The 27,765-nt window shown below is 37.4% G+C and overlaps 1 protein-coding gene across 3 annotated transcripts in view; it reads left to right on the top strand.

Annotated features, from left to right (window-relative positions):
• Positions 1-364: 364 nt before the first annotated feature.
• Positions 365-27,765, top strand: part of ZCCHC4 (zinc finger CCHC-type containing 4) — a 47,923-nt gene continuing 20,522 nt past the window's right edge. Inside the window, exons 1-6 of one of the 3 annotated variants that reach the window (XM_029235936.1) lie at positions 365-506; positions 1,287-1,405; positions 2,369-2,451; positions 18,502-18,777; positions 19,303-19,383; positions 27,349-27,421. In XM_029235936.1, coding sequence (XP_029091769.1) covers positions 380-506; positions 1,287-1,405; positions 2,369-2,451; positions 18,502-18,777; positions 19,303-19,383; positions 27,349-27,421 — 759 coding nt within the window. In that variant the 5' untranslated portion in view covers positions 365-379. The remainder of the gene's footprint in view (positions 507-1,286; positions 1,406-2,368; positions 2,452-18,501; positions 18,778-19,302; positions 19,384-27,348; positions 27,422-27,765) is intronic. The other 2 variants (XM_029235937.1, XM_029235938.1) reach the window with 2 other exon arrangements.

The following is a 27,765-nucleotide window of genomic DNA, read 5'->3' as shown; positions in this document are numbered from 1 at the left end:
TCATTCCCATGAAAGAAATGTGCCCAGGCTGGCCGGCTGGTTACAGCAGGAGGATGAGAGACACATGGAGCAGAGCTGAGTTACTCTTGCCAAGGTGAACCTAGATCAGCCGGTCACTAGACACATGACTTAGCTCAGGTAAGATTAGAGAGCTGAACCCCTCAGATACATGAGAAATCACTGAGATGACAACATGGAACTCTTACGGCTTCTTTCTCAGACGTTCCAGCAGAAGTTGGGTTTCGGGGCGTGACCTCTGCCCCAGTGGCCGAAGCTCCTCCTAAGCGAGCGGGGGCGCTCTGAGTCACGGCGGGTCATGGCGGCGCTCTTTCTCAGCCTCTTTGGTTCGGACTGAGGCTTTCGGGACGGCGGCGGGAAGATGGCGTCCCTCAGGGAGCGGCTTGGAACCGTAGAGGCAGAGGGGAGCTCGGGTCGCCAGGGGAACTCGGGAGTCGAGGTGGTGGTTTCCTCCGATCCCGCCCCGCCAGCCCCGCTGTGCCCTCACGGTGGGTCCGCGTCTGGGCTGAGCCTGGCTGTCGGGAGCCAAGGGGCGTGGGTGAGCCTGAACGTGCCGTGGGCTTTTAGGACTCTCGGATTCAGATCCTCCCCCCCTCTCTCCCACCGAGTGTGATATCTAGAAAACGCTCCTTCTTCGGGAAGTTGTGGTTTTCCACTTACTTAAGAAACCGTCATAGAAAGTCCCCACTGTTGTGGTTTTGGCTTTACGGCTGTTACATGTTTTTTGAAGGGACGAGGCAGAGGCTAGGCAAAAAGGATATGTGTTATTGAGTAATTCCCGTTGCCAAGTACTTGAAGATTTCATTTGTTGTTTTACTGTCTTTTCCATTAAAATTAAAAAACCGTTAGGGAGCACGATAGAATGAAATCTTGCTTAACTAGACCCAGTTTTTCTTGCGGAGAGAGAGTGCGTCCAACTCTAAAAGCTCAGATTTTCACTGAAAGGATAAGTGAGCGGAGGTGGCAGAGTGCTCGGTTGTTTGGACTCCGTCTTTGTTGTGTCAGGACCCAGGCCGTTCACCATGTGGACTGCAACTGTACTGACAAAAGCATTTTCCTTCTGGAGAGACCAGCTTTCAAAATTTATTTCTTAAGTAGTCTTTGCCTGAATGTTGTGACTTTGGAGGAAAAAAATTATTAAACAGAGTAGTGCATTTAATTGTGACAAATTGTGCGTAAAACTGAAACAAATTTTATTTAAAGGCGATGAAAACTAGGAACTTGAGGTAGATGACTGTTTGACTTATTTTTTCCTATTCTGGAACTAGGACCCACTCTTCTGTTTGTAAAGGTGAACCAAGGGAAAGAAGAAACACGGAGGTTTTATGCCTGCTCAGCTTGTAGAGATAGAAAAGATTGTAATTTTTTTCAATGGGAAGATGAAAAGGTATATCAACTTTTTGGATATATATATATATTTTTTTTTTTTAATTGTTGATGTCTGTGACATTTCATTGAGAATGTATGAGATAAATCTCTTGAGATGAAGATACCATGTTTTTTGGTTTGAGAGACTAGAGTTTATATTTACTCTGAACTTACTCTGATTACTGATGTCTTAAACTACTGTCTCAAAGTCTGAGTTCCCTTTAAAGCTTTCTGAGGTGTTAGTATTGGTTTTGCCAATATAGATTTCTCCCTAAAGAGTGCAGGTTATTATCATTCCAGGAAGTGCTTTAGAAAAACACTTTTTGGGAAGCATTTGCATTGACCATCCCTTATTCCGCTACTGGATGACTGATGAAGGCACTTAGAGATAGTTATGAGCTTGGAATTCTCTTGGACTCAGCTCCAGTTAGAGATTCTGAAAGTTTTTTTTTTTTTTTTTTTTTTTTTTTTTTTTGTGGTACGTGGGCCTCTCACTGTTGTGGCCTCTCCCGTGGCAGAGCACAGGCTCCGGACGTGCAAGTTCAGTGGCCATGGCTCACGGGCCCAGCTGCTCTGTGGCATGTGGGATCCTCGCGGACCGGGGCACGAACCCGTGTCCCCTGCATTGGCAGGCGGACTCTCAACCGCTGCGCCACCAGGGAAGCCCTGAAAGTTTTGACTAGAAAGCTTTCAGCTTTGTTAGGTTTGTTGGAAAACAGTCTGTATGCCACTCTTCTGTAGACTCGTTAAGATCACTATGTGTGAATTAATCCCTCAGTGCTTTAATATGTTGGTTATTGTTTCAAACTGCTCTAGAATTTTCCCAGGTTAATGTGTTTTGTTTTCCCGTGGAATGAATGCTTGTTTAGAGCTTATTAGTTGCTCGAATTTCTGGCCTCTTGATGGCAGAATGCGATACCAGTTTTTCTAGGATAGTAGCAAGTTTGATGGTTTATTAAGTTTATTTTGTGCTCTGTTTCAGTTGTCAGGAGCCAGACTTGCTGCCCGAGAAGCTCATAACCGAAGATGTCAGCCTCCTTTATCCCGTTCGCAGTGTGTGGAAAGGTACTGATGCTGTGTCATTTTCATTTATTATCCTATTGTTGTTTTTTTTCCCTCAGTGCCTTTAATTTTACTTTCAGTAATTAATTTCTTTTTATCATGGTAAAATATATATATAAGATAACATTTGCCAATTCAGTGACATTAATTACATTAACAGTGTTGTGCAACTATCACCACTATCAGTTTCCAAACTTTTTCATCACCCCAAACAACTTCTGCCACCAGTAAGCAATAACTCCCCATTCCACCTTCCTCCCATCCCTGGTAACCTCTAATCTACTTTTTGTCTCTATGATTTGACCATTCTGGGTACCTCAGATAAGCGGAATCATCAATATTTGTCCTTTTGTGTCTGGCTTATTTCACTTAGCGTTGTGTTTTCAAGGCTCATCCCATGTTGTAGCATGTATCAGAACTTCATCCTTTTTATGGCTGAATGATATTCCTTTGTATCCATATACCACATCTTTTTATTTTTATAAATTTATTTATTTATTCATTTATTTTTTGGCTGCATTGGGTCTTCGTTGCTGCGTGCAGGCTTTCTCTAGTTGCGGTGCACAGGCTCTAGGCATGGGGGCTCAGTAGTTTTGGCTTGCGGGCTCTAGAGCGCAGGCTCAGTAGTTGTGACACACGGGCTTAGTTGCTCTGGGGCATGTGGTATCTTCCCAGACCACGGCTCGAACCTCTGTTCCCTGCATTGGCAGGCAGTTTCTTAACTACTGTGCCACCAGGGAAGTCCCTGTACCACATCTTGTTTATCCATTCATCTATCAGTGGACACTCAGATGTTTCCACCTTTTGGCTATTGTGAATAATACTCAACACATGTTGGTGTATAGATATCTGTTTGAGCCCCTGTTTTCATTTCTTTTGCATATATACCTAGGAGTGGAATTACTGGATAATATGATAATACTATGCTTCGTTTTTTGAGGAACTGCCAACCTGTTTTCTTCAGTGGCTGCACCATTTAACATCCCCATCAGCAGTGTATGAGGGTTCCAATTTTTCTATGTCCTTGCCAACGCATATTATCTTCTGTTTTTTTTGATTATAGCCATCCTAGCAGTTGTGAAGTGGTATGTCTGTAGTTTCGATTTTCATTTCCCTCATTATTAATGATGTTGACCATCTTTTCATATGCATTTTGGCCATTTGTATATCTTCTTGGAGAAATGTCTATTCAAGTCCTTTGTCCGTTTTTAATAAGGTCATTTGTCATTTTGTAGTTGAGCTGCAGGAGTTCTTTATACGTTCTAGATATTACACTCTTATCAGATGATTTGAAAATATTTTCTCTCATTCTGTAGATTGTCTTTTCACTTTCTCAATGATGTCCTTTGATACACAAGAGTTTTTAACTTTGATGAAGTCCAGCTTTCAATTTTTTTTTTTCTTTTTTTTTTGCGGTACGCGGGCCTCTCACTGTTGTGGCCTCTCCCGTTGCGGAGCACAGGCTCCGGACGCGCAGGCTCAGCGGCCATGGCTCACGGGCCCAGCTGCTCCTCGGCATGTGGGCTCCTCCTGGACTGGGGCACGAACCCGTGTCCCCTGCATCGGCAGGTGGACTCTCAACCACTGCGCCACCAGGGAAGCCCATATATGGACCATTTTTAAAGTCTTTATTGAATTTGTTACAATATTGCTTCCGTTTTATGTTTTGGTTTTTTGTCTGTGAGGCATGTGGGATCTTAGCTCCCTGACCAGGGATTGAACCTGCACCCCCTGCATTGGAAGGCGAAGTCTTAACCACTGGATTGCCAGGGAAGTCCCTAAAAATCTGCATTTTTAAAATGTTTTATTGGGTAAACTGGAATTGAGTCATAGATTTAATTTTTTGGCAAACTTGTGAAAAGAATTCATCCCTCTCCTTTGTTATAGGCGTTGTGTTTTGTGTGCTGGGAGAGACTTCTTAAGAAGCCTCTGTCTGGGTTGCTGATGACAAATAGGTTTTCACTCTCATGATAACTCCTGCTGGTTACCTGGGCTGCTGTGTTTAGAAGGATTCTGAGGTCATATCTAGGCTAAGTGTAAAGGAATACTGGGATCTGTTAAAAATGTCTTTTTGAGCTTCTTAGTAGCTTTTAAAGTCCTTTGATAGGGGAGGCTTTTCTTGAGATAACTTGATTGCCCCTTAACTGCGGTACTTAATCAGTGATTAAGTCTACTTAATTTATGGGAATTAAATCAACAACAAAAAATGTTGAAAAAGGAATTAATGTAAACTGAGCACCACTGAGCTAGGCACTATGCGAGGTGTTTTCCGTGATATATTGTTTAAATCCTGCCAAGGTGGTTTACTTAGATGAGAAAATTGAGGACTTGGAGAAGTTAAGTAACTTCATCAACTTCATACTATTAGAATGAATGAGCAGTGACTCAAATTTATGTCTCCCAGATTCTAAAACAGTATTTTTAAGCATATGAGCAAATAGTAATTAATATATGATGTATAGTGATTTAATTTAAGGGGATATAAGGATATAAAACAAAGAGTTATATAGAGATATATTATTATGAGATTATTATAATGAGATAGAATATCGAAGATGCAGAAAGTAGAAAAATATCACTATTGGTTTCTCCCTTTGAACCCATCACCTTGGTCATTTTGTAGTCTTCCTTCTGGCCTTTTTTCCTATGCAAAGGTTTGTTGTACAAGATTGTGGTCATAATGTGGACATAGTTTTGTACTCTGCCGTATCACTTTTAGCTGATAAGCATGTACTTCATATTATTACATAAGGATATTGGTGATGTAGTTACACTCTATAAGAAAGTTTAGATGATCTTCTTTCCTTGTGTAATAAGATTTTAATCTGGAGCTAAACCACTGTGCAAGTCTTTGTACTACCAGAGTATGGTTTTTGATACTGAAGAATTTTTGAAATTCACATTTCATGTTAGTTAGAATTTAAAAACACTGGCTAGACTATGGAATATTAAACAATTTTCAAAAGGTTATTTCTTGGGGGCCATAATTTCATCTGTTATTTAGTGCTGATTCTTGAGAGCATGTCTTAATAAAGTCATTTTCAACATCCTAAATCATCTGTGACCCAAAACCTCAGATTTTGTTGTCCAAGCCTCCATCCATTCCATCCGTCCAGTCATTTATTCATTCTTTGTTGAGGGTTCAAAAAGAACTTAAAATGCTAGTAATGGAGTTGAGATATATTTAAACATAATACAGTGCAAAAGAAGAACGTTTTGTGTTGACAGTATTCATAGAAAAGATTGAGTGCTCTGGAAGGTCAGCAGCTTTACAGCTAACTTGTGCCTTAGCGGATCAATTCAGTTTAAGGATATAGTATTCGAGCAGGTTTTGGAGGGTGGGTGAAAGTTTTTGCTTTTGAAATGTAATATCACTGATTACACTGGATCACTTTATAATTGATGCTCTTATGCTTTCTTACATGCTTTCGACAAGAGTGAAAAGTTTGAAATCAGTCATTTCTCAAAATTAAAAATTTTGCCTTTTTAAAACCAAAGGCTTACTAAATTACCTCTTCTATGTTATTAATTACTCTCTTAGTGTGTCTTCAGCTTGAGACTGGCAGATTATTCTTGTGTGTAAATGGATGTAAGGATGACGTACTGTTACTTGAGATTATAATTATTTTCTAATTTAACTTTATACAACTCATTTATGTTATCTTATTAAATACTATATTTGAAAGTGTTAAAATGCATTAAAACATTATACCTATTCTATAAAGCAAACTTTTTATCTGTTACTGTGACGTAGCAATAGCTTTTCATTGACTGATTTAGTTTTGAAATTATTAGAAAGGAATAATGGTAGCTATTGAGATAAATTGACCTTTCTTACTTGATTTTTATTATGGAACTGGCAGTGCTGCACAGACTTCTAGGTTCTACAGAATAGGATTTGATATTCATTTTTCTAATTTCAACCATGCTTTATATTTCATATGTGTTCAGTTGACAGATTTACATTTTGTGTCTGAGACTTGACTTTCCTTATAGTTTTTAGCTGCCTGTCATGCCCTGAAATGTGCTATTCTATTATGTAGTATGTTGACATCTTTATCGCGACTGCTGAAGTCTTAGGGAGGATATATTTTAATGCTAAAATCAGCATTAATTTATGTGCATCCCGATAGTTTTGTTTAGTTGATATTTCATTCGGTTATGTTTTTTTCAGAGCTCATTTAAACTCAGATTTTCAAGGTCTGCTATTAGGGAAATGCCATAAACATAATTTGTCTTCTCCCGGAAAGTCAAATGGAACATCAAATGGAGATCAATAAAAATGACATTTCAAAATGCTAGCCTGCAATTTGTGAGTCATGCTGAGCCATGCAGCAGAATGAATTTCTTCTCCCCCCTGGGTATGTGTAGTAAGTACAAATGAGGAAGGAACACTGAGTAATCCTTAGTTCCTGAGAGTCTCAAGTTCTTCCTACCAAACTTAAGAAAAACCCCTTGTGTCTGAATGTTACGTTTAAAGCCATACAGTTGAATGATAATGATATAATTTTGAATAGAAATATGCACAAGATCTCAGTTGATCTTGTGTCAAGAGAAGGTTAATAAACTAGCAATGGAAGCTTTCTGAAGGACAGTTTTGACCAGGCACAAAATACATCAGTGGAGGTTCATTTAACATTGTTCTTTTTTTCCTTCATTTAAAAATAATTAAACTTAGTGCCTTAAGATAGTCCCATGTAGTGAGTGAATTGCCACACTAGCCCCTCGCTTTGAACTTTCATCTCTTCCTGGTGATTTTGCAGCTTCTGCTGCCTTCAGTTGGCTTCACTCGGTGTGTGATAGGCAGTCCTTCTGACCATATTTGAGTAGCAGAAGCTGGCACAGCGTTATCTATTTGGGGAGCTTCCTTTCTCCTTTTTCCTATAAAGCCCTTGATTGTTTTCATCATTCATTCAATGACAACTATTTACTTCTCTAATATCAAAAGTGTGCTTCTGCTCCATTTCTCTGTTTTGGTCCCTGAGTGCATGTACAATAACTTTGTGTTTTGGCACTGAGTCATAGGATAATAGCAGTGACACTCCACCTACAGTCTGGCTGATGGCAGTTATAAATCATGTCTCAATATCCTAGATGCTAAAATGTGAAAATGTTTGCATCTTAGAGGTGATTGGATTTTGCTTTGTGATCCAATCTGACAGGCTTTCTTTTTTTTTTAATTAATTAATTTATTTGTTTTATTTTTGGCTGCGTTGGGTTTTTGTTGCTGCGCGTGGGCTTTTCTCTAATTGCGGCGAGCAGGGGCTACTGCTGCTACCTCGTTGAAGTGAGTGGGCTTCTCATTGCGGTGGCTTCTCTCATTGTGGAGCACGGGCTCTAGGTGTGTGGGCTTCAGTAGTTGTGGCACGCAGACTCAGTAGTTGTGGCTCGCGGGCTCTAGAGTGCAGGCTCAGTAGTTGTGGCTCACGGGCTTAGTTGCTCCGCGGCATGTGGGGTCTTCCCGGACCAGGGCTCAAAAAATCTGTGTCCCCTGCATTGGCAGGTGGATTCCTAACCACTGTGCCACCAGGGAAGCCCCCAGGCTTTCTTTTAATGGGTGGGTTTAGCCCGTTTTTATAGCGTATATGACAGATATGCTTGGTCTTAGTTTTATTATTTTTATACTTCCTGTTTTTATTGCTTCTTTTTATGCTCTTTCACTCTGTGGTCTGTATTTGTTTTTCTTTTCTTTCTTTTTTTTTTTTTTTGCGGTACACGGGCCTCTCACTGTTGGGGCCTCTCCCATTGCAGGCCACAGGCTCCAGACGCGCAGGCTCAGCGGCCATGACTCACGGGCCCAGCCGCTCCACGGCATGTGGGATCTTCCCGGACCGGGGCACGAACCCGTGTCCCCTGCATCGTCAGGCGGACTCTCAACCACTGCGCCACCAGGGAAGCCCTGTTTTTCTTTAATTTTTTTATTTTTTATTTTTATTTATTTTTGGCTGCGCTGGGTCTTCGTTGCTGTGCACGGGCTTTCTCTAGTTGCGGCGAGTGGGAGCTACTCTTTGTTGCAGTGCGCGGGCTTCTCGTTGCAGTGGTTTCTCTTGTTGCGGAGCACGGGCTCTAGGCGCACAGGCTTCAGTAATTGTGGCGTGCGGGGTCAGTAGTTGTGGCTTGTGGGCTTCAGAGCACAGGCTCAGTAGTTGTGGTGCACAGGCTTAGCTGCTCCGCGGCATGTGGGATCTTCCCGGCCAGGGCTCGAACCTGTGTCCTCTGCATTGACAGGCGGATTCTTAACCACTGTGCCACCAGGGAAGCCCTGTTTTTCTTTTTTTAATGTGTGTTTCTTCTGTATTTTTGTTCTAATGGTTGCCTTTGTAACTTTTTAAACCATATTTAATTCTTTTTATTTTAGATTGCCTTCCTCCATCTAAAAATGAGAAATGATTACTTAATATGTTTCTTCTTCCTCTCTCTTTCCTTCTCTATAATTACTATCTGATTTTTTTTATTAATAATTATTTTTTAAATTTATTTATTTATTTTTATTTTTGGCTGCCTTGGGTCTTTGTTGCTGCGCGCAGGCTTTTCTGTAGTTGTGGCGAGCGGGGGCTACTCTTCCTTGCGGTTCGCGGGCTTCTCATTGGGTGGCTTCTCTTGTTGCAGAGCGCAGGCTCTAGACTCGTGGGCTTCAGTAGTTGTGGCACTCGGGCTCAATTACTCTCTGATTTTAGTTGGTTATTTCTTTTTAGGGTTAACCTTTATGCCTTTGAATATTGCTTATAGCTCTTTTACTTGGTTTTTCAGTTTTAAATTATATCTTTTGGCCGATGGCTCTAAAATATGAGAAAATCAATACACTTTTTGATTTCCCTTTCCCTTCCTCTTCCCATACCTGTTTTATTTGGTTTTATATTATTTACATTTTGTACTCTAACTGTAATTTTTCTGTCTTTAGTCTGTGGTCAAATAGATTTAGTGCTGACTGATAGCCCCTTTGCTGTAGTTTCTTCACTCATCTCCTATTTGGCTGAAATTCATCCTCTAGCAGTTTTAATTTTTTTAAAAAGGCTTTTATTAATCAAAAAAATTTAAATCAAAATATCTGTGTGGCTATTGTATGATTCCATTTATATAAAAATATATAAATCATAATAACTTCTTTCCTACACAGCTTTTTATTTTCCTCCTAGTTAATAACAGTTTTGAATTTATTTGTTGTTATAGTGACTGTTTGCTTAATTATTTATGTGCTTCAGAAATGATTCAACTGCAAACTCTCTGCCTGTTGTCTGAATCCTTTCAGAACATTCAAATGTAGCATAATCTATTGGTTTCATCTTCTTGGAGAAATTTGTCCTAGAGCTTTCAGAAATGTTCCCATCTGTAATGGTTGCCCTTTCTCCTTGGCATCCAGCTGCCCAGCAGGTTCTTCATGAAGGATCCAGGTAATATAACTATATAACCTGAGTTCTTCCAAGTCCAGAAATATTTAATTCCTTTATTCTTTTTTTTTTGAAAATTAGAAATTTGATCTCTTTATTTTTTCTTTTACATATATATTTTTTAAATTGAAGTATTGTTTAATTTACAATGTTGTGTTAGTTTCTGGTGTATAGCAAAGTGATTCGGTTTTCTCTCTCTCTCGCTATATATATATATATATATATATATATATATATATGTTCAGTTATATATTCTTTTTCAGATTCTTCTCCATTATAGTTTATTATAAGATATTGAATATAGTCTCCTGTGCTATACAGTAGGACTTTGTTGTTTCTGTTTTATATACAGTAGTGTGTATCTGCTAATCCCAAACTCCTAATTTATCTCTCCCCACCCACCTTTCCCTTGTGGTAACCATAAGTTTGTTTTTTATGTCTGTGTAACTCCTTTATTCTTGAATGGCACGGTACTTAAGTATAAAATTATTTGGGTGTATGTTTTACTTGGGGACTTTGCAGGATTGCTTCATGTCCTCCAGAGCAGTACTTCTTAAATGATCTGTGTTAAAGGGTCAGTCTTTTGCTTATTTGCTTGTTTTATGTTTTTATTTTTATTTCTAGTCCACTGGGATCAGATACTTCTGTAAATATAATAGAAATAAATAACTAGAAAATAAAATGGAAAAAAAGAGAAGACATACAAAATACAAGCCCGCATTTTTTGTTATTAGATTGAACAGACCTAAAAGTACTCTAATTGGTGTAAAAGTTTCTAAACATGTACTCTGGATGTCTGTCTTTGTCTCATCAGGAACTGGAAACATTTGGCGGCCAGCTCCAGTGCATGGCCCTCTTTGCGGAGCACTGTTCTGGAGTTAAGTAGGTACTGTAGATGTCTGGGGCCAGTTTGATTTTGACCACCCAGCAGTTGGCTTGATCTTTTTCCTGAATGCTTAAAAGGAAGTAAATATTTTGAGATCTTGCATTTCTGAAAATACCTGTATGCGGATACTTGATTTATAACCTATACAGATGATAGAATTCTAGGTTGGGAATATCTTTCCTTCAGGGTTTGGAAGGCAGTGCTCCATTTTCTTCTGTCTTCATTATAGCTGTTGAGAAGTTGAAGTTCAACAAGTTCATTCTTGATCTCTTATGTGTGACCTGTGACTTGTTTAATCCCTCTGTCAGTTTTTTAGAATCTTTTTATTCCTAGGGATGTCACATGTCATGATGATCTATCTGATGTAAGTCTGTTTTATTTTATTTTGCTTGGTGTTAGGTAAATCCTTTCAAACTGGAAACTCATGTTGAGTTCTGAGAAATTTCCCAGATTATGTCCCTATTGCCAAAGAATGAAAAACCAAGTCTCACATGATTTTAGGGCAGAGTACAACCCAGTTCTTGCTTAGTGATCTTCTGGAGTTGTCTTTGTTTTCTTTGAGTTTAACTCTTCCCTTTCCTTTAAAGCACTTCTTAATACCTTTTATTTAGGAAAATTTCAAGCATACGCAAGAGCAGAGAGAACAGTATACTAAGAACCTCCTGCACCCACACCCAGCTTCCTCAGTCATCAGTACGAGGCTAATTTTGTTTCCCCTGTACCCTCTACCCCGACCTCCAATCTGGACATTATATAGTTCTACCTGGAAACACTTCTCTATGTATCTTAAGAGATAAGGCCTTTAAAAAAAACATGATCACGATACTATTAAAATACCTAAAACATAAACAATTTTTTAATATTACGTAGCATGCAGTTAGCGTTCAGCGTTTCTCTGGTTACCTCATAAATGCCAGTTTATAATTCGTCTGTTCAAATCAGGATCCATAGAGGCTTTACACATGGCAATTGGTTGATATCTTTAATCTTTTATTCATTGAAGAAACAGAGTCATTTGTCTGATAGAAATTTCCATATTCTGAATTTGGTTGATTGCATCCTATAGTGTCAGCTAACATTTATTCTATCCCCTGTATTTCTTGGAAAGTAGAGCCGTCCCCAGAATCGAGTTCAGTTTTAGGAGCAACCTCTTCTGTAAGTTGTGTGGTCTGTTTCCTTTTATATCACATCAAAAGGCAGATAATGTCTTGCTGTTCACTTAGTGTGTTATAAGATTGGTTGTGTGTTCAGGTCATACAGGCATAGGCCAGCCTATACCATCCATTATAAAGTTCTATGTCACTGTTTCTTCTAATGATTTCAGCAGTAATTGATGATCATTGCCTAGAGTTATAAGGGTTTACAAATTCCTGTCATCGCTTATGCATTTATTAGCTGCGATTCTTTAAAGAAGAACTTTGTTTCATCAGCTGTTGACTTAACCGTGTTTACGGTTCATCTGGGAAGTCAAGATAAATGTTTAATTCTTCCCCTCTTATTGTTTGTTTTCAGAATAATGATTCGGTACCCCAGCAACTTACAGAGTTGACTTATCAGGGTCATTGTTCTTTTATTTTTAATATCACTATGAAAACATGTATTTTTAAAATTTAGTTATTTTTTAGTTAATTGAAATTATTCTTTTTGGTATAGCACCTTTTGAATTTGATTTAATTTTTACAATATGATGGAAGTAGGGTGCCCATATAATTTTAATCCAAGCCAGAATACTTTCTGTGAGTAAAAGGGGGCACTAATTAGATGGAACTCCAGGACAGCAGATGTAAACTGGGACTGTCCTGGGCAAACAGGGGTGTATGGGCACCCTGGAGGAATGTGGGTTGTTAGGGGGAAATTAACATTTTTTCCCCAAAATTTTCAGCTTTACTGAAGTACAATAATTTATGTACAATAAGTTGCATGTATTTAAAATTACAGTTTGATAAGTTTTGACATGAAACCATCTACTCATGAAACCGTCACCACAATTAAGAAGATGAACATATCCAGTACCCCCAAAAGTTTCCTCCTCTACCATTGTCCTATATTCCTCCATCCCCAAAGGCCGCAGATGACCACTGATCTGCTTTCTGTCACTATGGATTAGTTTGCATTTTCTAGAATTTTATATAAAGGAATTATACAGTATATAGTATTTTTTGAGGGGATGTGTGTCTAGCTTCTTTTACTTAGCATAAATATTTTTGATGTTCATCCATGTTTAAGTGTTTGTATCATTAGTTTATTCCTTTTTATTCCTGAATAATACTGTGTTGTATGGATATATTTTCACCTGTTTGTAAACATTCAGGTTGCCTCCAGTTATTGCCTATTACAAATAAAGCTGCTACAAACATTTGTGTATAAGGGTTTGTATGGACTCATGTTTTTATTTCTCTTAGGTAAATACCTAGGAGTAGAATGGCTGGATCATATGATAAATGTGTTTAACCTTACCAAACTGTTTTCCGAAGTAGCGGCATCATTTTACATTCCCACTAGCAATTTATGAGGTTCCAGTTTCTCCCCGTTCTACACAACACTTATTATTATTTTTTAAATTATAGTCATCATATTAAGTGTGATGTAGTATCACATTGTGGTTTTGATTTGCATTTCCTTTGATTGCTAATGATGTTGAGCATCTTTCCATGTGCTTATTGGCTATTTGTATATCTTCTTTGGAGAAATGCCTGTTCACTTCCTTTCGGGCTTCCCTGGTGGCGCAGTGGTTGAGAGTCTGCCTGCCAATGCGGGGGACGCGGGTTCGAGCCCCAGTCCGGGAGGATCCCACATGCTGCGGAGCGGCTGGGCCCGTGAGCCATGGCCACTGAGCCTGCACGTCTGGATCCTGTGCTCCGCAACAGGAGAGGCCACGACAGTGAGAGGCCTGCGTACCGAAAAAAAAAAAAAAAAAAAAAAAAATCATGATCCCTGTTCACTTCCTTTGCCATTTTTTAGTTGGTCTAATTCTTTTTATTGTTGAGTTGTAAGTATTCTTATGTATTGTGGATGCAGTTCCTTTACCAGATACACGATTTGCATACATTTTCTCGTTCTTGGGTTGTCTTTCCACTTTCTTGGCGGTATCCCTTGCAAAACAAAAGTTTTTAATTTTGATTAAGTCCAATTAATTTTTTCTTTTGTTGCTTACGATAAGGGTGTCTTTTGAAGAAAAGTTTAAAATTTTGATTTCCAATTTATTGGGTTTTTTTTTAATACTTTGTGCTTTTTAAGTCCTATTTAAGAAACCTTTGCCAAATACAATCATTATTATTTTCTCCTATGTTTTCTTCTAGAAGTTTTATAGTTTTAGCTCTTAGATTTAGGTCTGTGATGCATTTTGGCTTAGTTTTTCTTTTTCTTTTTTCTTTTCTTTTTTTGGCTGTGCTGCATAGCATGTGGAATCTTAGTTCCCTGACCAGGGATTGAACCCATGCCCCCTGCATTGGAAGCATGGAGTCTTAACCACTGGACCGGGAGGGAAATCCTTGCTTAGTTTTTAAATATGATATGAAATAGGGTCAGGCTTTTGAACTTTTTAAAATCAGTTTTTCAGTATCTTGAAAAAGTCCTGCTGAGATTTTAATTGAAATTGTGTTGAATTTATAGATAAGATTGGAAAGAATTGACATCTTAATAATACTGAGTTTTATAATCCATAGCCATGGTATATCTCTCCAGTTACTAAGTCATCTTTAATTTTTCTCTATGACATTTTGTAATTTTCAGTGTACTGGGGTTATATGTCTCTTGTCAGATTTATTCCTAAATATTTTATATTTTTAATGCTATTTTAAATTGTTATATTTCAGATTTCAGTTTCTGATTATTTATTGCTAGTCTGTAACAATAGAGTTGATTTTGTATATTATCTTTTATACTTGATAAGCTTACTTATTTAACAGCTTTTTTGAAGATTTTCTTAGGACTTTCTATATACATGATCATGTCTGTGAGTAAAGTTTTAATGTTTCCTTTCTAATCTGTGCCTTTTATTTCTTGTCTTATCAAAGTGGCTAGAATCCCTGGTCAGTGCTGAGTAGAAATGGTAAGCGTAGACATCCTTGCTTTATTCCAGTCTCAGGAAGAATGCATTCAGTCTTTCATCAGTGGTGTTAGCTGTAAGTTTTTCTTAGATGCCCTATATTAGGTTATGGAAGTCCCCTTCTATTCCTAGTTTTCTGAGATTCTTTATCACAAATGGATGTTTGATTTTTGTCAAGGGCTTTTTTCTGCATCTAATGAGATCTTTTATTTTTTTGATTTTTAATATGGTGCATTGCACTGATTGAATTCAGACATTAAAGCAACCTTGCATATCTGGGGTCAACTACACTTGGTCATGATGTATTACCGTCTTTATATATGTGTTTTTGATTGACTAAAGTTTTGTTAATAATTTTGAGTTTGTGTTCATGAAGTATATTGGTGTTTAGTTTTCTTATAATTTTTTTTCTGGTTTTGGTATTGGAGTAATGTTGGCCTAATGAAATGAAGTGGGAATTATACCCTCCTTTCTGTTTTTTGGAAGAATTTGTACAGAATTGGTATTGTTCCACTGTTTTCTAATTTCCAGTGAGAAATCTGGTATCATTCTTATCTTTGTTCTTCCATGTCTTTTTTCCCTCTGGTTTCTTTTAAGATTTTTCTCTTTATCAACTGATCTTCAAATAATTTTATTATAATGTATCTTATAGTTTTCTTCATTTCTTGTGCATGGGGTTCACTGAGCTTCTTTGATCTTTGAATGTAATTTTATAAAATTTTAACCATTATTTTTTTCAAAAAATTTTCCTCCCCCTCCCCCCTTTCAGGGGTCCATTTTCATGTATTTAGGCCCTTTGGTGTTCATTTTGGATAGTTTCTAAGGCTGTGCCTTCGAGTACACCAATGTTTTTTTTTCTTCTGTAGTGTCTGAACTGCTGTTAGTCACATCAAGGTTATTTTTCATTTCAGACAATTAAAAAATCTTTATAGGTTTGATTTGGGTCTTTTTATATTTTCCATGGCTTTCCTTAGGCTCATGCTTTCCTCTACCTTCTTGAACATATGGAATATAGTTATAATAAAATGGCTTGAGTGTTTTTGCCTACTGATTATATTATCTCTGTCATTTCTGAGTTGGTTTGAATTGATTGGTTTTTTGTTTTGTTTTTTTCTCTAATCATGGGTCATGTTTTCTTGTTTCTTTGCATACCTGGTTATATTTGATTCAGTGCTGGCAGTGTGATTTTTACCTTGTTGTATACTGGATATTTTTTATTCCTTTACCTATTTTTGAGCTTTGTTCTAAGATACAGTTAAGTTACTTGGCTAATGTTTGATACTCTTGAGCAGGAGTTGGCCAACGACAGTCTGCAGGCCAAATCTGGCCATGCCTGTTCATTTCTGTTCAGGTTTGTGGTTGCTTTTGTGCTGCAGCGATGAGAATGGATGGCCTGCCAAGCTCAGAATATTTACTGTCTGATCCTTTATAGTCCCTTGCTTTTGAAGGCTTATCTTTAAGCCTTTTGGAGGACCAGAGCAGCCTTGGGGTAGGGCTGATTTCTTCCCACTCCTGAGGCTGTATGTCCTGAGCGCCCTACCTCATCCTTGTGGATTCAGAGGTTTCTCACTCTGGGCCCTGGGTGATTGTTCTACCTGCTCATTTCCAGCAGTCCTCTCTCTCGGTAGGTAGTCTTTTCACGCATCTGCTAATCAGTGCTCAGCATAGACTGGAGGGGAATCTCAGCAGGCCTTGGAGCACTAGCTCAGTGTCTGCTGTCTGCCTTCCGTGTACTCCATGCGTACCATCCAGTGCTCTGCCTTGTGGATCCAGCTGCCTTGGCCTCCACGATTTCAAAACTCTACCTCATCAACTTGTTGTGCTGTGTTTGGGGCCTCCATCCTGTGCAGCCAGCTCTCCACAGGCAGGAAGCTGAGCAGCTGTACTGCTCACTCACCTCTTCCCTTCTCTCGGCGTTCGCTGTTTGGGCTGCCAGTTGTCCGATATCTTTTTTTTCCTACTTTTTTCTTTTGTCCAGTATCTTAAAACTGTGGTTTCATATATTTTATCAATTTTTTTGAGGGCCAGGATGGTAAATCTGGTCTCTCTTGCTTTTTCGTGGCTGAATGTGGAAGTCTTCAACAATGAACAGCTACTAATGAATGGTAATAGTAGTAAATTCAGTGTGTCTGTTGCCAAGGAAGGTGCTGGTTCCTTCCACTTGCATCTCATGTCTTAGGGGCCCTTTTCTCTACTGACACTCTTACTTTGAATTACTATTAATGTTCCTTCTAATATCATGCTCCTTTTTCTTTCCAGTCATAGATAAAGCTGTCAAAAGAACAGTTATCATAGAAATAGAAACAAATTACCAGCATGATGAGCTTATTTCTTGCTATTGCCATTCAGAATACCTATTTCTCACTGCCTTGGGTGCTTTGAAGTGAAACTGTGCTTATATACAGAAAGTTTTAATACCCACTTTGATTCTATGTTAAGTTCACAGTTTTTACAGTGCAGTTCAGAGTTTAGTTCAACTGAAATCATATGACTGTTTTCAAACTCTAAGAATTCTTTAGTGCACTATTTGACATGCTTAGATCTAGACATTTCTGACCCTCTATGAGCCATGATAATCTTACTTATTTTTCTTTTGTTTTCTTATTCTGCTTTCTTTTTTTAAATTTTTTAAAATTTATTTATTTATTTTTGGCTGCTTTGGGTCTTCATTGTTGTGAGCGGGCTTTCTCTAGTTGTGGTGAGCGGGGGCTACTCTTTGTTGTGGCGCACGGGCTTCTCATTGCAGGGGCTTCTCTTGTTGCGAAGCAGGGGCTCTAGGCGCGCGGGCTTCAGTAGTTGTGGCACACGGGCTCAGTAGTTGTGGCTCGCGAGCTCTAGAGCACAGGCTCAGTAGTTGTGGTGCATGGACTTGGTTGCTCCACAGCATGTGGGATCTTCCTGGACCAGGGCTTGAAGCCATGTCCCCTGCATTGGCAGGCGGATTCTTAACCACTGCGCCACCAGGGAAGTCCATCTTACTGTGAATTCTTAGCTGGATTGCATATACAAAATCAGCAGTTTTAAAAACGTACTGTGATTGTCTTCTCTGTTTAATCATCAGTAATAAAATGGAAAGAGGGGGGATAAAACCCAAAGTAGTGGCTTTGAAATCAGATATAAAGATGACTTGAAAGGGATCAAATAGGCTATCTGGTATCGTATTTCTTAAGGCTTTGATTATTGTTTTGCTGCTTTGGGGTGAGCTTCTCAGAACTGCCTCCATCAGTACTGCTAAGAGTAGAGGAACTTTGTGGGAACATTTTTTCTTTTAGGAGGTAATTTTTCTTGCTATGTATGCCATAAGAAATTGAAGAATGATCTTAATTTCTCATTTGAAAATGACTGTCTTACTGAGCCAGACTGTTTAACACCTCCAAGTTAGAACACATGGATTTGTCAATAAATTTAAAGGTGATAGTAGTCTCCGTTACTACTAGGTTGTTTGAATAATATATTATATTCACATTTTAAATGGATATTGATCTTCAGCCAGTGACTAAATTGGAGCATCTCAATTTTTAAGAAATCGCTGATTCTTTTCCACTTTGTAGGTATGCAGCCAGACATAAATCCTAGCCAACAGTCCACAGATTGTTTCGTACCTTTGCTTCTTCATGCAGTACTCTTTAGGAAGTAATAATACTTTTTGCATGTTAAACCTGGAGAAAATCAATTGTCTTTAAAGCAACAAACTTAAAATGTATTCCTTTGTGTTTTGTTGTGTCTTGAAGGTACTTGAAGTTTATTGAGTTGCCCTTGTCTCAGAGAAAGTTTTGTCAAAGATGTCAGCAGTTGCTGTTGCCAGATGATGAGGAAAAGCATCGCAAGCATCAGATAGTGGGTGATATTTCTATCACCCAGCTAAAAAGGCCCAGTCAACTCCTTTATCCACTGGAAAACAAGAAGACAAACGCCCAGTATTTGTTTGCTGACAGGAGCTGTCTGTTCTTGGTAGACCTACTCTCTACCCTTGGGTTCAGAAGAGTACTGTGTGTCGGGACACCGAGGTATGTTATATGGTATTTTAAACATTCTCCCATCACCACTATTTAAACTGTAAGAAAATTTATTAAGTAGTTATTTATTGGGTTGGCCAAAAAGTTCGTTCAGGTTTTTCCGTAAGATGTGGAAAACCCAAATGAACTTTTTGTCCAACCCAATACTATGTGCAGGTTACGACATGAAGCTTCAAGTGTACAAAGGAAATATAAAGCATGGTCCCTCTCTGAGGAGTTTGTAATCTTTATTCCATTTGAGAGAAATCTTTGTAGATTTCTGGTACATGATAGGAGATTCTTTCTGATTTGATTCTTAAGTTATTTATTATTTTAGAGTTTTCTGTTTCAGATGAGATCCATCCACTGTTTTAAAAATATTTGTGAAATTTACACCTTGCTTATACTTGCCAAATTTTCTTCAGTGTTTCACTGAAATATTAGAAATATCAGGAGAACATTGATGGGTTTTTTGTTTTCTTGTTATCTGTGGCATTTGTAATTTCTTATTAAATTTGCTTTCACTAATTGCTTTAGGTTGCATGAGCTGATCAGGTTGAAAGCATCAGGTGACAAGAAGTCTAACATTAAAAGCCTTTTATTGGATATTGATTTTCGGTAGGTTTACAAAGTATAATATTTATTCTCCTTCATTGTGTTCTGTTTCTTTTTAATGTTTTCGTCTTATTAATCCTGTTACAATCCTTTACTTAACATTTAGAAGTAGTGATTGCTTATAAGGTATCATTTTAGTCATATAGACTCAACATGTAATCTTCCATATTTCAAACAGGGAGGTGGTAGATTTCTCCTTTTGCTAGTGTGTTTCCTAAATTTTCTCTGTGAATATGTCTAGTTGTCTTTGGCTTATAATTTAGAGATACATTTCAATTGAGTGAAATTTCTTCTAATATACTTATTTTTCAAGGGTAATTCCAAATTTCCTCCAGAATTTTGTTTCATCATGATGTTTTAAGTGGGATAAGACATGTATTTTAATATTTTTACTGGATGATATGCATACTGTCTTTCACTGGACATGACCTGAAGTGAAGGGAGCGCTAACTAGGAAATAGAAAAGTCCCGAGGCAGAGGATAAACAAACAGATAAGCTTTGTGGGAGAGGGTCAGAATTAAATGGCACCTGATGTGTTGGAACAAACAGGTGAGACAGTGGACCACATCTTGAGTCCCCCCTCTGGTGGTAATTGAGAAGATACAGACGTTTGATTTACAACACAGGATGGCAAATGTGTCCATCCTCAGACTCTCTGATTCTGTAAACTTGAAGTACTCTTCCTAGTGTCTGTAATTGTTTGATTTCCAGGAGTTCATGGTGAGTCTGTAAGACACCGTGTTCTCAGTATATTTTACTTGTTCTTGAGTGTATTGAAGGAATCGGGCTTTGAGTTTCTTTTTATTTAATCTGATAGAGTCTATTTGGCCAATATTCCAGCATTTGCTGGATTCTCTCTAGTATTATTACTCAGGTTCTCTATGAAATTACATATGCTTTTTCTCCCTAAAAACAGGCAGACAGATTTTTAAAGTGTAGAAAGTCACAATAAAATGTACAGCTTTCGTTATTTATTTTTCTTTAGACTTCCAAGTCAACTTTAGGTTATCTAATATAAGCACATATGTTTCTCAGAAATAACCCACACTTTCTGTAACCCTCATCCCATATTAACAGGACTAGCACACACTTTACAAATACCTGCTTGATGTGAGTAATCCTCGGGAAAATGGAATTCCATAAGTGATAATATGGACTTCTTCTTAAACTCAAATTCTTTTTTTAAGTTGAGTTATAATTCACTAAAATTTACCATTTTAAAGTGTGTATTTCAGCAGTTTTTGGTATATTCACTAGGTTTTGCAGCCATCACCCATGATTCCAGAACATTTTTAATCACACTACAAAGAAACTCCTTACTTCCCCTAATAACCATTAATCTGCTTTCTGTCTCCATGGATTTGTCTATTCTGGATGTTTTATATAAATGGAATCATACAATGTGTGACCTTTATGTCTGGCCTCTTTCACTTTAGCATAATGTTTTCAAAATTCCTCCATGTCATAGCATATAACTGTACTTCCTTTTATGGTTGTATAATATCCCATTGTATGAATATCTCAATTTCTTTTTTAACTACCGTGTTTCTTTCCTAAAGTATTATTGTTAAATTATTATAAATGTATTATTTTAAAGGTAGAAATTTAACTTTTGAGGTCTTATAATAACAATATTAACAATAACTAGTATTTAGTGAGTACTTGTCACTTGTCAAACCCTATTCTAAATCCTTTGATCCTCACAACAGACCTATAAGGCAGATACTATTAACATTCTCCTTTTCCTCAGAATAGAAAACTGAGGTACAAAGAAATTAAATAACTTGACCAAAGTCACAGTTTATAAATGTCCAGCTCAGGATTCAAACCCAGTCAGTCTGGCCCCCAAAATTAAATTATCCTCTGGAAATAACTTTGCTTTTGGAAGTGTATATAAGCCTTTCTTATATAGCCTATATTTCTCTCTGGTCATCCTTCTAGGTTGCCCTTTTTCCACCTATCCCCCTGCTTTGTTCCACAATAGTTTTCAAATGCGTTAATAACTGGTTTCCAGGTTATTCATGTATTTAGAGTCAGGCATTCATATTAGTCAGGAATCTTTCTTTCTTTAGAGTCCCAGAAATCCATTTATGTCACTGGGAATGTATTGGCTTACACTGCTGGAGTCTAGGGTATAACAGGCTTCAGTCCAGTTGAGATCCTGGGCCTCACAATTTTTTAGAGCTCTGTCTTTCTCTCTCTCTACCTCTCATTCTGTGTTTCTGTCTGTACTGGCCTTATTCTTCAGACAGCTTCCTTCATTCTGCCAAGGACTTTGGTGGGCAGCAGCTTTAAACTTACATAGTCTCAGCTGAACTGCCCAGTAGAAAAAGAATCTTTCCCAAGAGCTCCAGCAGCAAAACTCCAGTGAGTACTCTGCCTACCTTGCCTGGGGTTACATAGCCATTCCAGAATCATCACTGTGGCCTGGCAGATAGAGCGCTATGGAGTGGGTTCTCCATAGGAAATAGACGTTTGACTGAAACAAGGGGAGATATAGGTACTAGAAAGACCAAAAAAAGACAAAAAAAAAGATGTCCACAACTGAATTATTCAAGACAATATATGTCAGTTGTCAGCAGCACATACGTTTTCATCTCTCTTGGGTATTGTATTAATTTGCTAGGGCTGCCATAACAAAATACCACGGACTGGGTGGGTTAAACAATAGAAATTTCCCACAGTTTTGGAGGCTAGAAGTCGAAGATCAGGGTGTCAGTAGGTTTGGTTTCTTCTTTTTTTTTAAAATTTATTTTATTATTTATTTATTTATTTTTGGCTGTGTTGGGTCTTCGTTGCTGTGCGCGGGCTTTCTCTAGTTGTGGAGAGCAGGGGCTACTCTTCGTTGTGGTGCACGGGCTTCTCATTGCAGTGGCTTCACTTGTTGCAGAGCACGGGCTGTAGGTGTGCAGGCTTCAGTAGTTGTGGCACACGGCCTCAGTAGTTGTGGCTCGCAAGCTCTAGAGTACAGGCTCAGTAGTTGTGGCGCATGGGCTTAGTTGCTCCATGGCATGTGGGATCTTCCCAGACCAGGGCTCGAACCTGTGTCCCCTGCATTGGCAGGTGGATTCTTAACCACTGCGCCACCAGGGAAGTCCCAGGTTTGGTTTCTTCTGAGATCTCTCTCCTTGGCTTGCGGATAGCTGCCTTCTGTGTCATCACATGGTCTTTCCTGTGTGTGTGCACATCCCTGGTATCTCTTTATGTGTCCAGATTTCCTCTTCTTATAAAGATACCAGTCATATGCATTGGGGCCCACCCTAATGACCTCCTTTTAACTTAGTCACCTCTTAGTACACCTGAAATTAACATAACATTGTACATCAATCATATTTCAATTAAAAAAATTTTTGAAAGATAAATGCTTAAAAATTAATTTAATTACCTCTTTAAGGGCCCTCTCTCCAAATATAGTTACCTTTTGAGAGACTGAGGGATCAGTGCTTCAGCATATGAATTAGTTGAGGGGACACAACTGAGGCCATAAATATACCTAGGAGTAGAATTGCTTGGTCATGTGGTGATTCTATGTTTAACTTTTTGAGGGACTCCCAAACTGTTTTCCAAGGTGACTGCACTGTTTTAGTTTACCAACAGCAATGTATGAGAGTTCCAATTTCTCCACATCTTTGTCAACACTTGTTATTCTCTGTCTTTTTGAAGTAGTGTCTCATTGTGGTTTGTTTTGCATTTTATTGGTGGCTAATGTTGTTGAGCATCTTTTCATGTGCTTATGGCCAATTGTTTATCTTTTTGGAGAAATGTCTATTCAGTCCTTTGCCCATTTTTAAAATTGGTTATTTGTCTTATTGTTGAATTGAAAGAGTTCTCAATATATTCTGGATACTAGACCCCTATCAGATATATGATTCGTAAATATTTTCTCCTGTTCTTTGTGTTTTTTCACTTTTGATGGAGTCCAATCATTCTGTTTTCTTTGGTTGCTTGTGTTTTAGGTGTCATACCAAGAAACTATTGCCTAATCCAAAGTCATGAATATTTACACTTGTTTTCTTCTAAGAGTTTTTAATTTTAGCTCTTATATTTAGGTCATTGATTTCTTTTGAGTAATTTTTATATATGGTATGAGGTAGGGGTCTAACTTTATGCTTTGCATGTGGATATCCAGTTGCCTTGGCACCATTTGTTAAAATGATTATTCTTTTCCCATTGAATGGTCTTGGAACCTTATTGAAAACCAAACGACCATAAATGTATGGATTTATTTGTAGACTCTAAATTCTATTCCATTGATCTATGTCTGTCGTTATGCCAGTCCCACACTATCTTCATTATTGTTGCTTTGTACTGAGTTTTGAAATTGCAAAGTGTGAGTCTTTCAACTTAATTCTCTTTCAAGATTGCTTTGGCTATTGTGGGTTCCTTGCACTTCTATATGAATTTTAGAATTACCTTCTCAGTTTCTACAAAAAAGCCAACTGGCCTTTTTATAGGGATTGAATTGAATTTATAGATCAATTTGAGGGGTATTTTCATCTTAATATTAAGGGTTCTGGTTCATGAATATGAGATGTCTTTCCATTTATTTAGATATTCTTTAAGTTCTTTAAACAATATTTTGTAGTTTTCAGTGTGCAAGACTTGTACTTCTTTTGTTAAATTTGTTCCTAAACACTTTATTCTTTTTGTTGCTATTGTAAATAAATTGTTTTTTAAAATTTTATTATCCGTTGTTCATTGCTACTGCCCTGTTTACTTGTTCTTAAAAAAATTACAATAAAGTACACATAGTAAATATAAAATTTACCATGTTAAACATTTTTTAAGTGTATAGTTCAGTAGTGTTAAGTAAGTGAAGTACATTCATATCGTTGTACACATTTTCCAGAACTCTTTGCATCTTACCTGATGTACTTTTAATTTGAAAGATTTATATGGCCCTTTAACTCTTTTGCCTTAAATGCCATGCCTTGAAGTTTTACCTTTCTTGAGCCTGTAGTTCAAATCCCCTGGTCAGAATAGGGAGTAGGGGATGTGGATAAAGTTGTTTTATAACCTGTGGAATACACAGATGCTTTTTTTCTTTGTGTCTGTAAACCTGTGTGTGTGTGTTGCAGACAAAAGCTGAAGGTATAGTACTGTGGTATCCTAGCATAGCTTCCTTGATAGCTACTCTGTTTCTGAGTCAGTTCTGTAAAAGGTCAACATTGGGTGCTAAGATAGAGCTGGTTTATTGACATATGTTTGTAGCCAGAATGAACTCAGCCTGTTGCCTGTATTTACACTATGATGGAGTGTGGGGTTGGCTCAGATTTCTCACAAGGACCACAGTTAAATCAGGGAAACATTCCTTTGTGGTATAAAGTGGTACTGAATAGTTCCTTCTGGCACTTTGACTTTGGCTTGTTGTTGCCCTACGTAAGGTCTGTGCAAGGCTGCAGAGAACTGCCTCAACTCCAGGGCTGCATGTAAATGTGCGGTAAATGTCCTTTTCTTGGGGTCTAAGATATGAAGTTAACATTTGCTAAGATGGATTTCTATATGCTCTAATTTTAGCATGAAAGATATGAAACACTGTTTGGCAAACTATCATCCAAATAAAGTTGTATCAAAAAAATGTATTTTTTAGGCTTATTTCATGAACTAGTTTTATTCAGCTCTTGATTACATTTCCTTTGTGTAGAACATGTTTCATACTTGGTAACTGACTGATTTAAAGAGAATGAATGGCCAAATTAAATGAATGTCCTTTTGAGCAGTTTTCAAGTGCATGCATTTCTGATTGGTTTTGTTTGCCTTATTCAATGGAGAGAATAATTCTTTGTGGCCAATTTCATTCTAAGAGGGTGATATTGAGTGAGTTTTCATAATTTAAAATATGAATAATTATGCTTCCTTGTTTGTGTTTGATGGAAACTTAGAGCTGAAATCTTGGCTTTTTTCTCTCTCTGGCTCTGCCCACTGCTGCCCAGAACATTTTGGATGAGTGTGCTATGTGAATTTTATGTAAATAAAATTTTTTTTTAGTTTTAAAAAATGACTATTGCATCATGAAGCAATGAAAATAAATGGAGGGTGGTAGAAATATATTTAAAAAGAGATTGTATTTTCCCTTGCTCACACAAAGCAATGCAAGAGCGAAGAACACTCTCAAATGATGGTTGATCCACAGCTGTACTAGTATTAATATATAGGTGTAAATTAAGTAACTGATATAGCTATATTATCAGCTATTTGGGATTTGGTTAAAGAGGAAGACATTTGTTTATTAATGGTAATTTACATTGTCCCACAGTGTTTTGGAATGTTCCTTGGGTTACAGTATATAGTTTAAATATTTTTCAGTTATTCAAACCTTCTGTTTATTTCTTCAGTGCAAATTTGTTTTATGAAATCATCAGATGTACTAACAGTATCTTAAGTGATATTAAAGGATATTGTACTGAGAATGGCGAACAGCTGCTCTTCCATCTCCACAGAATAACAAGAAACGGATTTAAATTATAGGAGGAGATATCTTGATTGGGCATAAACGTAATTCCCTAACATTGGAGTCACTGAGACATACATCTTTATAGCTGGTATTTATTAAAATAATGATACCTGACATTTCAGTATATGCTGTGTAACTGGCATTGTATTCAACACTTTACATACATTATCTTATTTATTCTTACCAAGTCCTATGAAGTATTATAGAAACTATTTTCCTATTTTGTAGATGAAGAAATTGGGGCTCAGATAGGTTAAATAACTTACTAAGATTACACAGCTAGTAAGTGAGAGACCCAGAGTTTGAAACCAGACCACCCGACTGTACAGCTGTACTCTTAGCCTCAGTGTAATAGGAAGAGGATAAACTAGGCTTGTCCATTGTATTAAATACTCAGCATGGTTGGTGATCAGTTATAGATGGTCATAAATAACTTTGAGTAGAAGTAGAAGCAAAGAAGCGCCGTATCGTGATTTGGTTAAAGAAGCTGTGTAAGTAAGGATGTGTCCCTGATTTTTTCTCAGTCTTTCTACTAGGTTATGAATTCTGTAGAAGGATGGTGTGGTTCATATGTGAATTGTTTATGACAAAACTGTGGAAGTTCAAAATCCTATTGAGGTAAAAGAGGTTTCTATATTATACAAAAAAAAACTCAGAAATCAGCAAGAAAGACATTAAGGCCCATAGACATAAATGGGAAAAACAGACCTAGGCAGTACAAATAAAATTAAGGAATAAAGAAAACTCAGTTTTGTAAGAAGTCAAATAAATGCAAATTTAAGCCATGATGTGGTATGAATTTTGGCTAGTAAATTAGCGAAAATTTATAAAATGTTAATACCCGAAGCTGGTACTCTCATTCATTACTGACTGCATTTTAAAGTAGTATGTTAGAAGAATGAAATGATTCAATCAGTAAATAAATATCCTCTTTCCTGGCACTAATTCAGTATATATGAAATGTGCGTACTTCTTTTCTCTAACATATTGAGAAGCATATTTTATTAAGCTAATTCACAATAGACAAGAAAAACTCTGTATTAAATACCTTTTTTTGTTAACCACGGAAGAAAATAATTAACAGCTGTTGAGAAGAAATGTTGATTCAGTATTTTCCTTAAAATTATTAACTAGGAGAGATGTATTTTAATTGCCAGCCCATCTCAAGCTTAAGTTGCATAATAATCTATCAGGGACATGATTATTTATGTAGAATCTTCTGGTCCGTAGGAACCAGAAGATTATATGTGTTTTTTATATATGAGTGTTCTGTAGTTTCGCCACTGGTTTATTAAACTTGGGACCATAATTTAAGTTTGTTATTCATCCTCTGTTGCTGACTTCTTGAGATTTTGGGAAAGTATTCTTTATTTCAAAAGACTAAAGGATGATGAAATTGATTTTATTAAAGGTGTGATTTCATAGTTTTAAAATTTAGTTTACATTTATTTATTTATTTATGTATAACTATGACCAGACAAGTAACTGCAGTAATAAACAAATTATCTTACAGGTATTCACAGTTTTATATGGAAGATAGTTTTTGCCATTATAACATGTTTAACCATCACTTCTTTGATGGAAAGGTAAGAATTATGACAATTATCTCTTTCTTTTATTGTATTTTCTTCATTATTTTTCTAGGGTCCCTCAAGAGCAAATGGTGGCTTTTCTACCATTCATTGATATTTATTTTTGTTCATTCACTGAGTGTGTATTGAGCACCTAGAGGTGATCATGTTATTCATCTTTCATGACTTTTCACTGCTTCTTGGGTGAAGAGCGACTTTCTCACCAAGACTCACGTAGCTGTTTGTGATCTGACCCCTGCCACTCTCCAGCCTGTCCTCTCCCTGTTCCTGCTTTGCTGTTCATGTTCAGGACATATGACCTTCATCTCAAACTGACCTTTCCACCACAGGAGCTTTTG

The sequence above is a fragment of the Monodon monoceros genome, unplaced genomic scaffold, assembly GCF_005190385.1.
Source record: "Monodon monoceros isolate NGI ecotype Baffin Bay Population unplaced genomic scaffold, NGI_Narwhal_1 Super_Scaffold_20, whole genome shotgun sequence".
NCBI classification, from domain to species: domain Eukaryota; kingdom Metazoa; phylum Chordata; class Mammalia; order Artiodactyla; family Monodontidae; genus Monodon; species Monodon monoceros.
The sequence above is the reverse complement of the archived record's forward strand: the minus strand, read 5'-3'. Positions and strand labels throughout refer to the sequence as shown.